This window comes from Toxotes jaculatrix, chromosome 14 (genome assembly GCF_017976425.1).
Source record: "Toxotes jaculatrix isolate fToxJac2 chromosome 14, fToxJac2.pri, whole genome shotgun sequence".
NCBI lineage: Eukaryota > Metazoa > Chordata > Actinopteri > Toxotidae > Toxotes > Toxotes jaculatrix.
In genome coordinates this window covers 6710006-6723897 of record NC_054407.1, presented here as the reverse complement: position 1 = coordinate 6723897, position 13892 = coordinate 6710006, and the positions used below count along the sequence as shown (strand labels likewise).

The 13892-nt window shown below is 41.1% G+C and overlaps 2 protein-coding genes across 2 annotated transcripts; both read left to right on the top strand.

The window, feature by feature from the left end:
- The first annotated feature begins 482 nt into the window (after positions 1–482).
- Positions 483–8844, top strand: casq1a (calsequestrin 1a). The gene is made up of 11 exons (XM_041055393.1): positions 483–910; positions 4591–4684; positions 4972–5072; positions 5271–5382; positions 5653–5726; positions 6257–6387; positions 6494–6539; positions 6696–6750; positions 6942–7042; positions 7218–7292; positions 7775–8844. Exons 1-11 carry the CDS (start codon positions 674–676, stop codon positions 8132–8134), a joined length of 1386 nt encoding a protein of 461 aa, XP_040911327.1. The 5' UTR covers positions 483–673; the 3' UTR covers positions 8135–8844.
- A 391-nt stretch (positions 8845–9235) lies between these two features.
- Positions 9236–13136, top strand: si:rp71-1g18.1 (uncharacterized protein LOC559922 homolog). The gene is made up of 4 exons (XM_041055392.1): positions 9236–9695; positions 9974–10119; positions 10313–10406; positions 11122–13136. The coding sequence occupies exons 1-4, from the start codon at positions 9443–9445 to the stop codon at positions 12063–12065; spliced, it is 1437 nt and encodes a 478-aa protein (XP_040911326.1). The 5' UTR covers positions 9236–9442; the 3' UTR covers positions 12066–13136.
- Positions 13137–13892: the final 756 nt, after the last annotated feature.

Below are 13892 nucleotides of genomic sequence, written 5' to 3'. Positions count from 1 at the left end.
TGTACTTCTCTGTCCTACATCCAGTATTTTTAGCTGGGATCCAAGCCTCCATCTACACTTAATATGGGAAAAGAGTCCCTCATATTTGCAGCCGCCTCTAAATCCATCATATCACTCCTTCATTTGGTGTGAAGCAGACAGACTTTCAAGCAACTGTTATCAGACCCCCTGACTCACGCACACACACACCATCCTCCTTTATCTCTTTATTCCTTGCACATGAACCATCTCCATCCATTTCCATCACTGTCTTCCCCAGTCCCCAGTTGGGATGGAGAGAGAAGGACAGAAGGTTGGTCCTCATCACCTCACTCCACCCACTTTGACAGGTCTGTAACACACACTCACGTACACACACCTACACACAAAGCTGTCACCGCAGCAACCATAATGGCCCCCACCTCATCTTTCCCATGCTCAGTTACACCCCACATAGACACACACTATCACCTATGTCAAACTTAGCCCAACCCCTCTTGCACCCTGTGCCCCACAGCCAGTTGCCCATGTGGGGTTTTTAATAAGGTGGATGCAGGAGTTGGTCTTGCTCTCTTCTGGGTGACGCGGATTGGAAGGGGTTCTTCATACTTTCACCAAACTATTTTGTTTTTTTCTCCCCCTTTGTTTACTTTCTGTAACTTCAAGTGCATCTGCATTGTCTTAGAGAAGAGCCATGAAGTGGACCTGGGTGCTTGTAGCAGTTTTGCTGTCCTTTGGGGGCTTTTCATTGGGCAAGGAGAGCCTGGACTTCCCAGAGTATGATGGCAAGGACCGCGTCCACGACCTCAACATCAAGAACTATAAGTCTGTGATGAAGAAGTACGATGTCATGGTGGTGTACTACCACGACCATCCCGGATCCAGCCGCGTCGCCCAGAGACAGTTTGAGATTGAGGAGTTGGCCCTTGAGGTGGGTTGAGATGGGAGATGTGGATAGAATAAGGAGGATAGAATACTGATGAAGAAGCAGTATATAACTAGAACTGGATACAGCACACAGAAACATCACACAACCGTAAACCTTGGGTTGTTCTTCAGAGTTTTGATGGAGGTTCTAGTAGCTTTAAAATTGTAATTTTTTAAAATCAGTTTGGTTGCACATATTTTAATTCATGCAGGTGTGGATTGTGTGACAGTGTACTGCTTGAGGGACTTTAATTTGACATGTAAGCTTAAGACAAAAAAAAAAAAGAAATGTAAAAACAGTGTTGCTGCGTGGCTACAAGAAAAATGGAGGGAATATTTGGCATAGAGTTATATTTTTTTGCAAGATCTGAAATGTGTTAAATGTAAAATTGAACAACAGGAGGTGTTGTCATGGTAAAGTGATGCTGTGAGGTGGAAAATAGCCTTGCTGGATTCAGAAATGCTGATAAGTGAGGTCCCAAAAATGTGTCACAAGCCTGTGGTGTGTCGTCAGTGTTGTCCACCGAGGCAAAAAGCTGAGCTGTGAGGACCCAAGATATCATTCATTCTGGCAATGCGTACGATGTGTTTGTGTGCGCGTGCGTGTGTGCGCAGGAGCTGATCCACTTAACACACCTCCATCAGCATGCCTCTCACACCGTAGGACTCTCACAGGCTGGATACTCAGCAGTTTCACCACATTCCTCACAGAAAGACATGACATCACCCTTCAGCACAAAGCTTCAGCTCACAAGTACGTCAAACCACAGCTGACCAAAGTTGGGTCTCAAATTATATTAGAAAATTGTTGTGTATCAAATGTCACACACGCCTACATCACATTTTCCAGGAAAAGGTATTCGTATTTCTTGTCCTTGTTGTCCAGGTGTTTTCTTCTGGGTGGTCATTTTAAAATGGACCAACCAAAATGAAAGTTTCAGCTGATGTTAACAACATGTGGACGTCTTTGAAAATCCGAGCCATCACATTCAATGCAGACTTTATTCATTTTCAGACATTTTAGACAGAATACATCATTTGAAGAAATACCATTTAGTGTATGTGTGCGCATAGAGGTGCAGGTCTATAAAAACATGATAAGAGTGATGACTGATTTATGGAATATATATATTGAATCGTGTTACAACATCAATTTATGGCATTTGGCATGGCCACTGTACAGAACAAAGGCTGCAAACATATGCACTTGATGCATTATTATATTTTGAAGAAAGCTGCAGGATCTGCTGAAGGCTCCTTTTAGAACTGATGCAAAAATACACCAGGAAAAAAAACCCATCTTGGCAATTACAATCAAATCCTAAAACAGATTTGAGCATCAGCCAGGGGGGCGGCACTGAACCCTAAATAATTAGTGGTCAGTCCCTAGAAAATTTTCAAGCTCTTTCTCTGACTTATTAGTGACAGCTGCAGTCATACTTTAATTATATGCAAACACAAATTTAATAAAATTTTTTCAAGATTTATTTATCAGCATATTAAAATGGAGGAACTTCGCACAACAAAATTTTAAAGTGACATCAAGCAATCAACAAATTATGGCTCTATCTTGTTATTTAATGTCAATAAATAAAATGAAAGGGGAGGAAGTGAGAGGAATATTTATAGTTATGGATAATAATAGAAAGTAAAAGATTAATAACCAAATTAGTGAGAGAGGGAGAAGGAGGCTGCTCCTCTTAACATATCACATCATCTCAACAGCCTCTGGTGTCTCTGTATGGGGACGTTGGGGTTCCGTCTCAGGGCCGGAGGCCAGCAGTGGAGGTTCTGGCTCCAGTAGTGCCGCCTCAGCTCTGCGCTGTGATTGACACTTGCAGTACTGTACTTGTCAGCGGATCCCAGAGCGCTCGGCATCGCTGCCACCTCGCCAAAATAGTCCCTGGTGCTGGTGTGGCTTCTATATTTATCACAAGCTGCTTTTGTGGTGGGTTGAGCTCCCTGAAGGCTTGTGTTTCTCCTTATGAATGTATTATGATTTACATTTGATGAGGTTTTATTATTAGTAACAGACAACAGCAGAGGGCTCAGGATTTCAATGAAATGTCAAATCAAATGAAATGTGACATGATGAGAGTGAGGAGGTCTTAAGTGGTTTCTCCCTCGGTAAGAGAAAACTGATTTGTAACCCTGTCACTGGGTCTGTGTGTTAGGAATGTGTTTCCATTTAGATTAGTGAGCCTGCACATTCCAGACTAGCTATACTGTGCATTCGCTCACTGCCCATGAAAACATGATATATATTATTATAGATGGGTTCACATGGATGTATATGTTTGCTCCTTGGGCATTTTGGCAAAATGAAATGAACTGTCCTTTAAAAGAAGTACAAAGAGTACAAAGAGAGTATTTAAAAATGATAGTGCACAGTTGCAGTGAAATCTGCAATGTTGTGTACGTGGAAAACATGCAGAAATCAAGCTGTGAAATCCCATCCCATATAATGAGGCTGCGGGTTTAACTTTACATGTTAGTCGGGTGGGTTCAGTTACTCTGGAGTAATGATATCAGGCACATTACTGCAGACACACATTCTGAACAGCAAGGTCCAAAGACAACTTTGCATGTTTTATATTTGGAAGACACGCAGATACAAAGATATGAAATCATTTTCATATTAAATTGATCAAAAGGAAGGTATGAATATTACATATTCAAACACATACACATAAAGAAGAACAATCTCTAACACATTATATCGTATTATATCCAACATACAGTATATGCAGAAAAAATAGTTTTATGAAGGTGAGAAAGTGGATAGAAAATAGATTCTCTGAAAAGTTTAAATATAATGTAATCAGTTTTATTAATGCGCATGTACACGACAATTTAACAGGTAACACCAGTGCTTGTTGCGTATCTGTTTATTACAATATATCCACAAATGTATCCTCCTTCAGTTGCTTGGATAGTATCAAGCCTTGCTCACCTTAATCACTTGCCCTTTAAAAGTTTATTTTAGCTTACTGAAATGCCAAAAGGGTGGGGTCTGCAACAAAATATGTTCCAATGCAAAAATAAAAGTTTAAATCACAGTAAAACCAAAGTAACGTACTTAAAGATTATGTTTTTTTATAAAATGAACATCATTTTAATCGTGCATACTTGTATATATTTTGCAACTTACCAGCTGCTAAGCTACAAAACTGTGAGCTGCTTTACTCTGCCCCACCCATCTGCGACTCCAATCAAGTAAAAAGAAATTCCAAGAATTATCTGCACAACAAAATGCAAGACAGCCTGGTTAGTCGAACTATTTATGCCAGTAAAAGCAGCTGCTCAAGCTCTCCGACACCAGTGTGCACCCATGTGTGAGTGTGTGCGTGTGTGTGTACTTTTTACCCTCCAAACACACTGAGACGACCCTCAAACCACTTCCTCAATGCAGCCAGGCTATGAATGTGCCGCTGCCATTGGTAGATCTGACTGTCAGTCATGAGGTTCAAGTTTCATACAGATTTAGAAAGTGCACAAGCAGCGCTCTGAAAAGCAGGCTTTTATGGTAATGAAACGACTGAGTGAGACAACTTTGTCAAAAAGGTGTAATATCAGTCTAGAAAGCTTTCAAACACATTAGATACACACTCACGCAGCCGTGTATTTCTGTTTGACAAATCAGAAGCATGTCTTCATTTATATGACAGTGCCTTTCTTTTACAGCTTGCCGCCCAGGTCCTGGATGAGTTTGATGATGAGGATGTTGGAGTTGGTCTCATTGATGCAAAGCACGACAAAGCTGTTGCCAAGAAATTAGGTAAATAGAGCTGCAGACACTTGGTGACATAGCTAAATATGGGAAAAACAGACCAGCATCACAATGTCAGCCACTTCACAATTAATCTGAAATGGCTAATATTCTGAATTTCCTGTCCAGAAAGAGATCATGTGGCTCTCAGTGGGATGTCTTCATATGATGTTTCCTGTTCTTACATATGACAAATAAAAGATGCTGAAAGGAGGCCACAAATAAACAAGTCTGACACTTTGCACCGCTTGAGGGCTTGAGGTCAAATACTCAATATGCCCTCTTTGTTTCCCCAGGCCTTGAGGAGTCCGACAGCATCTTCATCTTCACAGAGGATGAGGTCATAGAATATGATGGCGAGCTTGCAGCAGACACTCTTGTGGAGTTCATCTATGATGTTCGTGAGGATATAATCTCCCAGTTAATAGTCTGCCTTATTTCAGAAAAAAGAAAAACAAACAAACAAAAAACTCTCTACCCATTTGCTTTCTATGCAGATGACACACAGAATCTTATTTTGGCTTAATATTTTCTTTCACCTTCATCTTTATTGTCTTCCCCTTTACTCCGCCATGCCCCTCAATCTCTTTCATAGGTTCTTGAGGACCCAGTGGAAATCATTGACAATAGTAAGGAACTGAAAGGCTTCGAAAACATCGAAGAGGACATCAAACTGGTGGGCTACTTTAAGAGTCACAAGTCAGAACGTAAGAATCTGTACTGTGATGGCATGATAACCTGTTGCAATCTCTTTTTTACAGGTGCTTTTCAATGTAATTGCTCATAATGTATAAAGCAAGTGCAACAGAGATAGGGCTCATATTGCTTGATTTACTGCTGTTTTGATTTTTTAAGTGAGTTTAAGTGAGCACACAGAGAGCAACAGTAATGATGAGAACAACAAGTCTGCATTCTTAGACATTTCATACAGGGGCTGATCTACTGAAACAACTTGATGGTTGCCTGTAAAATTTCAGATTTTGAGGCTTTTGCCGATGCTGCAGAGGAGTTCCACCCCCACGTCAAGTTCTTTGCCACATTCAGTCCCAAGGTGAGTAATCATGGTATGTTATCTGACTAAAACATTATTATAAATAAATAAAATAATAAATAAAATATTAACAGCTGTTTACTCACAAGTGTAGAAGAAATATTATGAGTTCAGCATCAGGTTTCATTTGTTTACTGTCTATGAGCTGACTTCAGTGGTAGAAAGCAATGCTAAAACTCTTGTTTTGCATCTACTTCAATCACTTGTTTTCTTTTACTGACGTTAAAATGCTAACCAGCTAGCCCCAACCAGTCATGTCTTGTAAGACCACTTTGAATACTGTAGTTGATATAGTCCTTTTTAGGATCCAAGCAGACTCCATATTCTGCTACAGTATGGTGTCATGATTTTCAAACCTCATTCCAAACTGCTGTATTGTAAATCCTCCTCGGTTAAAATTCATAAATTCTCTTCAGCAGACAGTCAAAATGACTCAAGACCAATACAGTAGGTTTTTTTTTTTTTGTTATTGTTGTTTGTTTGTCTGTTTTAAACCAATAACATCATCATGGTTCTTTATGATGTTGTAGATTGCCAAGGCTCTGGAGCTGAAGCTTAATGAGGTTGACTTCTATGAACCCTTCATTGATGATCCAGTGGTCATCCCTGGAAAGCCTTACTCTGAGGATGAGCTGGTGAAATTCATTGAAGATAATGACAGGTAAATCCTGCTAGTGCTAAGCTCAATTGAGCTCATGATTTAAAAGTTTATCCTTCCAGAATTGACAGCAAAATGCAGAAAACTTAATTGATCTCTGCTTTTCAAGACCAACCCTGAGGAAGATGCAACCACACAACATGTACGAGATCTGGGTAAGAAACCCCCAACACTAAACATGGATGAATTCGTTGGACTATGCTTTGATTTGATCACAACTCCAGAACAATTAATGGATTTCCTGAAATTGTAAACTGTAACTTCAACAAGATTGTCACAGTAGGTTCAGTTTTTCTTCACTCTTTCCGTAGGCGGACGATGTTGATGATGAACACATCATTGCCTTTGCAGAGGAGGCTGACCCAGGTAAAGGAACTGTGCACTGAATATAGAAACACTACTGACAACCAGTCAAAAATGGCAAATCTAGAATGTCATGGTGACGACATGATGATAAGCAAATATACCAGTTAACCATTACCCATTGCCACCCTGTAGAAGCACCTCTATGATAGTTTACTTTAAGTTTCACTGAGGTCTTCTTCTCCTCTCCTCAGACGGTTTTGAGTTCCTGGAGATCCTGAAACAAGTTGCCAAGGATAACACAGACAACCCTGACCTCAGCATTGTTTGGATTGACCCTGATGACTTCCCCCTGGTAATAAAATAACGCAGTGCAATGTACATGGTAGTAACCAGAAAGACTTGGAGAGGTTAAACTGAACTGAACTGAGATGTAATGATGACGTGTGTAAAGCATAATGAAAGATATTCTTCATGTGCACTTTATGGACATTGACTGCTAAATGCATTTTTCTTTGCTTCCCCTGCAGCTTTTGCCACACTGGGAGAAGACTTTTGGCATTGACCTGTCCTCTCCACAGATTGGCGTTGTCGATACTGATGATGTGAGTAATGCCTTGGGTACTTTACAGGTAGAGTGGACAACTGCCCCTGATGCCCCAGTACATCAGGAGCCCTGAAGGCTTCAGACTAGCTAGTTTAATAAAGAACAAGTTTGTTAATTTCAATTACAAGCTGAAATGGTAAGGCCCCATGCCTTCTACCCAACCTTGAGGCCTTGTCTTATAGAGCTGACTGCTACAATTTGACTGACTCACAAAAAACCCGGGGCAGGTAGTATCCCAGTGTAGTTGGTTCACTGAGCTTTTGGGACTCAGTGGGGACCCATACATTTGGTGTGGCAACCATTCTTAGAAACTTTAAAGATACCCTGTGGGTTATTTTGCAAGCACAGTGCCTGTGTGTCCTGTGCATGATGCAAAAAAAACCACAAAAAAAAAACGGAGGCCCACTTGTGAAAACATTGCTCTATAGTGCTACTAGAAGTCAGTTTGTTTCAGTCCATTTGTCCTTCATCGCTCTGCAGGCTGACAGCGTGTGGATGGACATGGATGATGGTGAGGACTTGCCATCTGTAGATGAGCTTGAGGACTGGATTGAGGATGCTCTGTCAGGTGAAATCGATCCTGATGATGACGATGATGATGACGACGACGACGACGATGATGATGACGATGATGATGATGACGATGATGATGATGACGACGATGACGATGATGACGACGACGATGATGATGACGACGATGACGATGATGATGATGATGACGACGATGATGACGACGACGATGATGACGATGATGATGACGACGATGACGACGATGACGACGACGATGATGATGATGATGATGATGACGACGATGATGATGACGACGACGATGATTATTAAATCATTAAGTCATCATTTTCTCTTTAAGTCTGACCAATGCAGTTTCAAGAGTCAACATCATTAACTCTGTCAAAACGTCTTTTTTAACTGGTTCTTATGTTGAACTCATCAGTTCATTTTGATATCTCATCTTTTCATCATCCTCTTTCTGCATCTCACCAGTACAATATTCCATTACTCATTTATCCCTTTCCCCTACATATTCACTAATCCTCCATGTAAAAAAAAATACTTTATAAGATCCCACAGTACCTTTATTCCCACATGTAACACTGTCTGGTACAATAAAAAAAGAATTTCTTTCAAAACCTTGCCATCTACTGCTATTGATTTTTATATTATTAAAGTTTTTATTTTCCAAAGTACTGGAGGGGTTGCAATGTTGTATGCATTATGTCTGAGTCCATCTGTGGAGTCTGTTGCAGTTTGAATGTGTTTTATTTGTGTTCACATATATATATATTTTTTGGTCACCCCAGTTTTGAGACAAGTGAAGTCAGATCCAAGGGTGCTAGCAGGCTTTTCTGACGGGTCTTAAAAATCACCAGCCTACTCTGTGAAATCAATGTAATGTTGTACACTGAAAGTGCTGTACATCATATGGATGTTTTCTACGATGATGAAATATAACAACAGCCATATTCTATTTTTGTAACAAGAGAAATTTAACTTACTGTGAAGTCTTAAATAAATGACAGCTTGGACAGAAACCCCACTACTGTAGAGTTTTTCAAAGGTGCGTGTGTGTGTTTGTGAAATCTAACTACGAAAATATCTTAATGTAATAATGATTTTGCTGACCTATTAGTCTGGGATTTTCTTAACAAATAAAGGTGTAGTAAAGGTTAAATGGGAAACAGAGCTGGGTACAAAACAGTCCCAAAGACGTTTATATGCATTTAAGGACATTATGTGGCAGAAAAACAGGTTTTAGCACCCCCTGGTGGTAGTTTAACTTCATTTCTTCATTTTTACTGAAACAGTATTTAGCTATACTATATATATGATATAATATATATTTAAAATAATTATGCTTAAATGCTACTATGCTAAGCTATTGAGCACAACTGCTCACAGTGTCGCTTCCTCTCATCTTTTTGCTCCGCCCCTCTCCTGTTGTATTTTAACTGGCTGCCCCCCCCTTCAGTACCACGCGCATGCGCACGCATGAGGTCCGCCCCTTCTTTCTGCAAAGCCATGTGGCTGTCGTTGGTAAATAAAGATCACAGCTAATTTTGGATTGCCGTTGCATTGTCTTTTTTTTTTTTTTTTTTTGCACAAACTTCTGCGCAGTCGGAGCGTCCCAAAATGTCCGTGGACGTCGTGAATCTCCAAGCGCAGGTGGAGTCGGTGCTGGGGGCGCTGGTTAAAGCGGCCACGGTGGAGTTAACCAAACTGTTCGAGAGCAGATACCGAGCCTCGGCTGTGGATGTGGGCCGCACCGAGCACAAAACGGAAAATGTCATATTGGAGACACTGGATAGTCTGTCGATTGCGGACACAAAACGCAGCATCGGCGTGCAAGTGGACGAGGGTGTTGATCCGCTGTTGGAGCTTTCTGGTGTGTGTTTTTTGGAGCTTTAAATGCTACGACTTCCTGTTTACGTCCACGGTTTGGCTGCAGGGATAGGGGCACGAGGAGAGTTCAGACTAGTGCTTTAATTACACGATAAAACCAGAAACATGGTCAATGCAATTAACACACACATTAAGCTTGATGCATTTGGCTGATGCATACACTGCTGCACTGAACTCCTGCAGGGTGTTCCCCATCGTAAATCCAGTGCAATGGAATGTATGTGTGCCTCTGTTTTAACCCCTCCCTCCTCTGCTCCACAGGTCCCCCTTTCCTCTCAGAGGGTGAATGCCTGAGGGAGTGCAAGGAGGAGGTGGCGGTGGTGGAGGGGCAGCTCATTCCACCAGAAATCCTCCTGGCTGGAGATAATGGGCATGTTGACCCTGAATGGTCGCCTCTCAAGGAACAGGTCAGTGAGAGTTTTCAGGGGTGCAAATCACCCGTGAATAAAGAGCAACAGGCCGAGTGAAACCGTGAGCAGCTTTGTGTCTGCATGTCACCATAGGCTGTTGTGTTCTTAGAGCAGTACTTTGTGTCATATTGGGTTTTTTTTTTTTGTTGTTGTTGTTTTTAAAGGATTTTAATGTTTCTACTTTAACCAGGTTTTGGAAGAGACTGTGGATATGGTGGAGTTGAGCGTCCTTGAAACAGAGTCTCCAGCGAATAGTGAGGCCCAAACAGAAGTTGTTTTGCATGGTAAGAGAAAAAAAAAGCCATGGCAGTGAGTTGGCTGAAACACACTGACAGTCCAGAGGCATGAACAGAGACAAATTATGCAAATCAGACTTAATTTGGGTTTTTATCTGTGGAGGATTTGAATTGCTGAATACAGATTAAACAAGTAGTACCACACTCACAGGCAGTTAGGTTGAACCACACTTTTCATTTTATAAATACGTAATTATTCAGTCCAGTATCTACATATCTGTTAGGTCTTCGATCTCAAGAGTTGATTGTCATGTCAACTCTTGAGATTTTGTCATACCACAGACAGGCGTACATACCTCTGCCCTAGACAGGCGATGCAAAAATGTGGAAGGATAAACTACAGATTACACATAAAGAAATACTAAAGCACATACTTGGATTTGAAGTTTGTGCACAGACATCAGTGTCTCAAATTCTTCCAATTAAAGGAGCCGTCTGTAAAATATGACTTTTTACTAACACCTAGTGGCAGCTGTGGGGAACTACAATATCAACAAACAGGTGTCTTCTCCTTCCCTGTTATTTGATGACAGAGAATTGGTTAATGAGATTTTTATTATAAATATTAAACTTAGGACTTGTTGGTGATCTGATACCGTATTACAGAGATAAGACTGGAAAAACATGGAGGGATGTTGAAGCTGAATGAGGAAAGGGTGGTGGGAATGTACAATATACTTAAAATGCTACTAATGTTTTTCAGTCTGTGCAGAGACATTGAGCCATGGATCTACGCAGAGCTCTCCAACTCAACAAAAGCCTCTCGTGGTCCAGCCCGACACAAGTGACATCACCTCTGAGAAGAAGGTGAAGTTTGTTTGCCCGTTGATCCTTAAGCCGGAGTCACCAGCTCCCAAACATGACACTTTAAAGAAGCCTGTTGAAGCTGAGCCTCAGCAAGCCTGTGTCAGCACCGCTAAAGGCACCGCCTACAGTCCGTCCCCGTCTGATGGAGCCGTCACTCCTGTGCAGGTTGGGGTTTGGGAACGGATCCACATGCCAAAGGAGGCGAAGAACAATCTCCACATGAAACTGAAACTGACCTCGCTAGATCAAAAGCTGTTGCGTCCCTGTGTAGTACAACTGGTCAACGTACTCAGAGTGCCTGATTCAGGGATTCATCTTCAGGATGATGCTGCTAACCGCAAAACCGGTTGGCGTCTGCCAAAAGACCTCCGTCACCACCAAGGTCTTCACACGGGCCATCGCCTCTGTTGTTACACTCCATGTGGAAACGGTGTTTGGCGTCTCCAAAAGGTCGCCACCCACACCTACGATGGATACGCTTGCAGCATCTGTGGAAAAACGTTCAAACGCAGAAAGATTCTCCGACGGCACGAGCGCTTCCACACCGGAGAAAAACCATACTCATGTTCAGTGTGCTCGAAGACGTTTGCGCTGAGGAAGAGCCTCCGTCGACACTTGAGATTCCACACGGGGGAGAGGCCGCACAACTGCGCGCAGTGCGGCAAAAGCTTCCGTCTGCGAGACAATCTGAAAGCACACTTGAGGTTTCACACAGGAGAAAAGCCTTTCAGCTGCGCTACGTGTGGGAAGATGTTCAGGATCATGAGAAACCTGGAGAAACACAGACTGAACCAGTGTGGAGTCTTTGTCCCTTCATTTAGGATGATTGCTGGCTTGTAGGTGTAGGAAAACAGCCATCAGTGGCTGGTTGTGTTGGTTCCACCATTTTCTACCTCAGACTGAAAACACTGACTTGCTTTTGGAGACAAAGCTATGAGAGAAATAGACTGAGATTAATTCCAGCAAAAGTGCCATTTCAGAAAGGTTTATGTTTAAAAGGAAATAATCAAAGTTGCAGTTTGATGGCAGAAGTTTTTTTTTTTTTTTTAGAAATGTATACTACTGATGTTTTTGTCTTATTTTTCTTTTGTTTCTTGTTTCTTACTGTACTTCTTGTGCTTGTGGACCAATAGGGAGACTAGTATGTAAAGGTTTTACTCGGCAACTTCCTTCTGAGAAGGTGTCATTCTAAAAAGCGTCACACCTTTTGGGAAATGCATGATCAGTCTTTAAGGAATTCCCCCTCCTTGTGCAGATAACCAGTCATACTATGTACGTGCCGAAATTCTCTATTGCTGTTAGGTGATAGATGTGTCCCGTAAATGATTCTGATTCTGAATGCATCATTAAAATTATATGGCCCTGATGAATGACATATCTGCTGTTCTTTTGTTGTTTGCTTGGGCAAAATACAAAATCATCACCTGGCAGCGTTTCCTGTGTCAAAGTTACATATGAAGTTCTCTCACTTATGTCTGTTTTTGATGTCTGTATTCTTTATATGTTTTGTTTTGTAAACTTTTCACTCATGTCTCTCCTGAACAAGTGTTTGGCTTTGTGTTCATATTATGGTTATTGAATGTATGTAGACTTCTTTCCTCCCATAATCTAGTAGCCATCCTGACTTTATCATCAGTCTGGTTTCAACGTTAAAACACTTTGGAATAATAATTATACTATAGTAAGCAGACATATGGTCAAACAAATGTTATCCTATGTTCTCTTTTTAGATACTTAAAAAACTTTTATATTCCTTGATGCATACTTTACATTGACAAATGTCTGTTTTCCTCTTTTTAAACTTATAATACTAGAAAACATTTTTCTTGTGGATTTGTTGTGTTCAGGGTGTGAACCCTAAACACTATGTTTAGTATGGAGGAAGGGTCCTGCTTTCTAATAAAGTATCCTTTTTAAACTTGGACTCTTAATTAATTGTTATTAAAACATTTATTGAGGCTATATAGGTCACTTGCAAACCAACGGCAACTATTGGGTTGCCAGATTGTGAAAAATCCGTTTGACAGCCATTTGTCCTTCTCCAGAATGAGAGACCTTTTCAGTCCATCAGGAAGACAGTCTAATAAACTGTCTGACCTCTGACGGTCTGGAAAACAGCTCCTAGACATCTTCATGTGACTTGTTACTTTAAGAAGCTCATTTCCCTTAACTTGAATAACTGCGGAGCTGACGGTTAATTACCCTTTGTTGATTACTTATTAACATGTATACCTGCAGAGTTGGTAGCTTACTAGCGTTTTACAGTTTATGAACCGTCAATAAAACCGCCATGTTAGATAATCTGACCAAGGAGTTTACCGCACGGTTCGGGTTTATCGCTGGTGAACGAATGCATGCAAAGTCATGTTAGATTAGCTATTAGCACTTCCGGTTTGTACCGTTACCATGGAAACAAACAGACAACACCTCTATAAACTATAAACGTGTGATACTAAAGCAAACGTCTAAATGTCAGGATTATGAGATTTCCGAGCACATTTTTTGGACATTTAAACACGATGGACAACGGAAACAGGAAGTAGGTAAAAAAACGTTTTTATTTTATAGCTGACTCAGGACTTGGAGAAGAGGGGCTGAGATTTTAGACGCAAATTTTTTATCACTCGTTGAGAGGTTAAGGGTCAAAAGCGCTGACCATTTTAAAGC

Coding starts and splice junctions, on each gene's coding strand:
- casq1a (XM_041055393.1), top strand. CDS start 674: ATGAAGTGGACCTGGGTGCTTGTAGCAGTTTTGCTGTCCTTTGGGGGC. Junction 5,383..5,652: donor TAAGAGTCACAAGTCAGAAC/GTAAGAATCTGT, acceptor GTAAAATTTCAG/ATTTTGAGGCTTTTGCCGAT. Junction 6,540..6,695: donor ACAACATGTACGAGATCTGG/GTAAGAAACCCC, acceptor CTCTTTCCGTAG/GCGGACGATGTTGATGATGA.
- si:rp71-1g18.1 (XM_041055392.1), top strand. CDS start 9,443: ATGTCCGTGGACGTCGTGAATCTCCAAGCGCAGGTGGAGTCGGTGCTG. Junction 9,696..9,973: donor TCCGCTGTTGGAGCTTTCTG/GTGTGTGTTTTT, acceptor TCTGCTCCACAG/GTCCCCCTTTCCTCTCAGAG. Junction 10,120..10,312: donor GGTCGCCTCTCAAGGAACAG/GTCAGTGAGAGT, acceptor TACTTTAACCAG/GTTTTGGAAGAGACTGTGGA.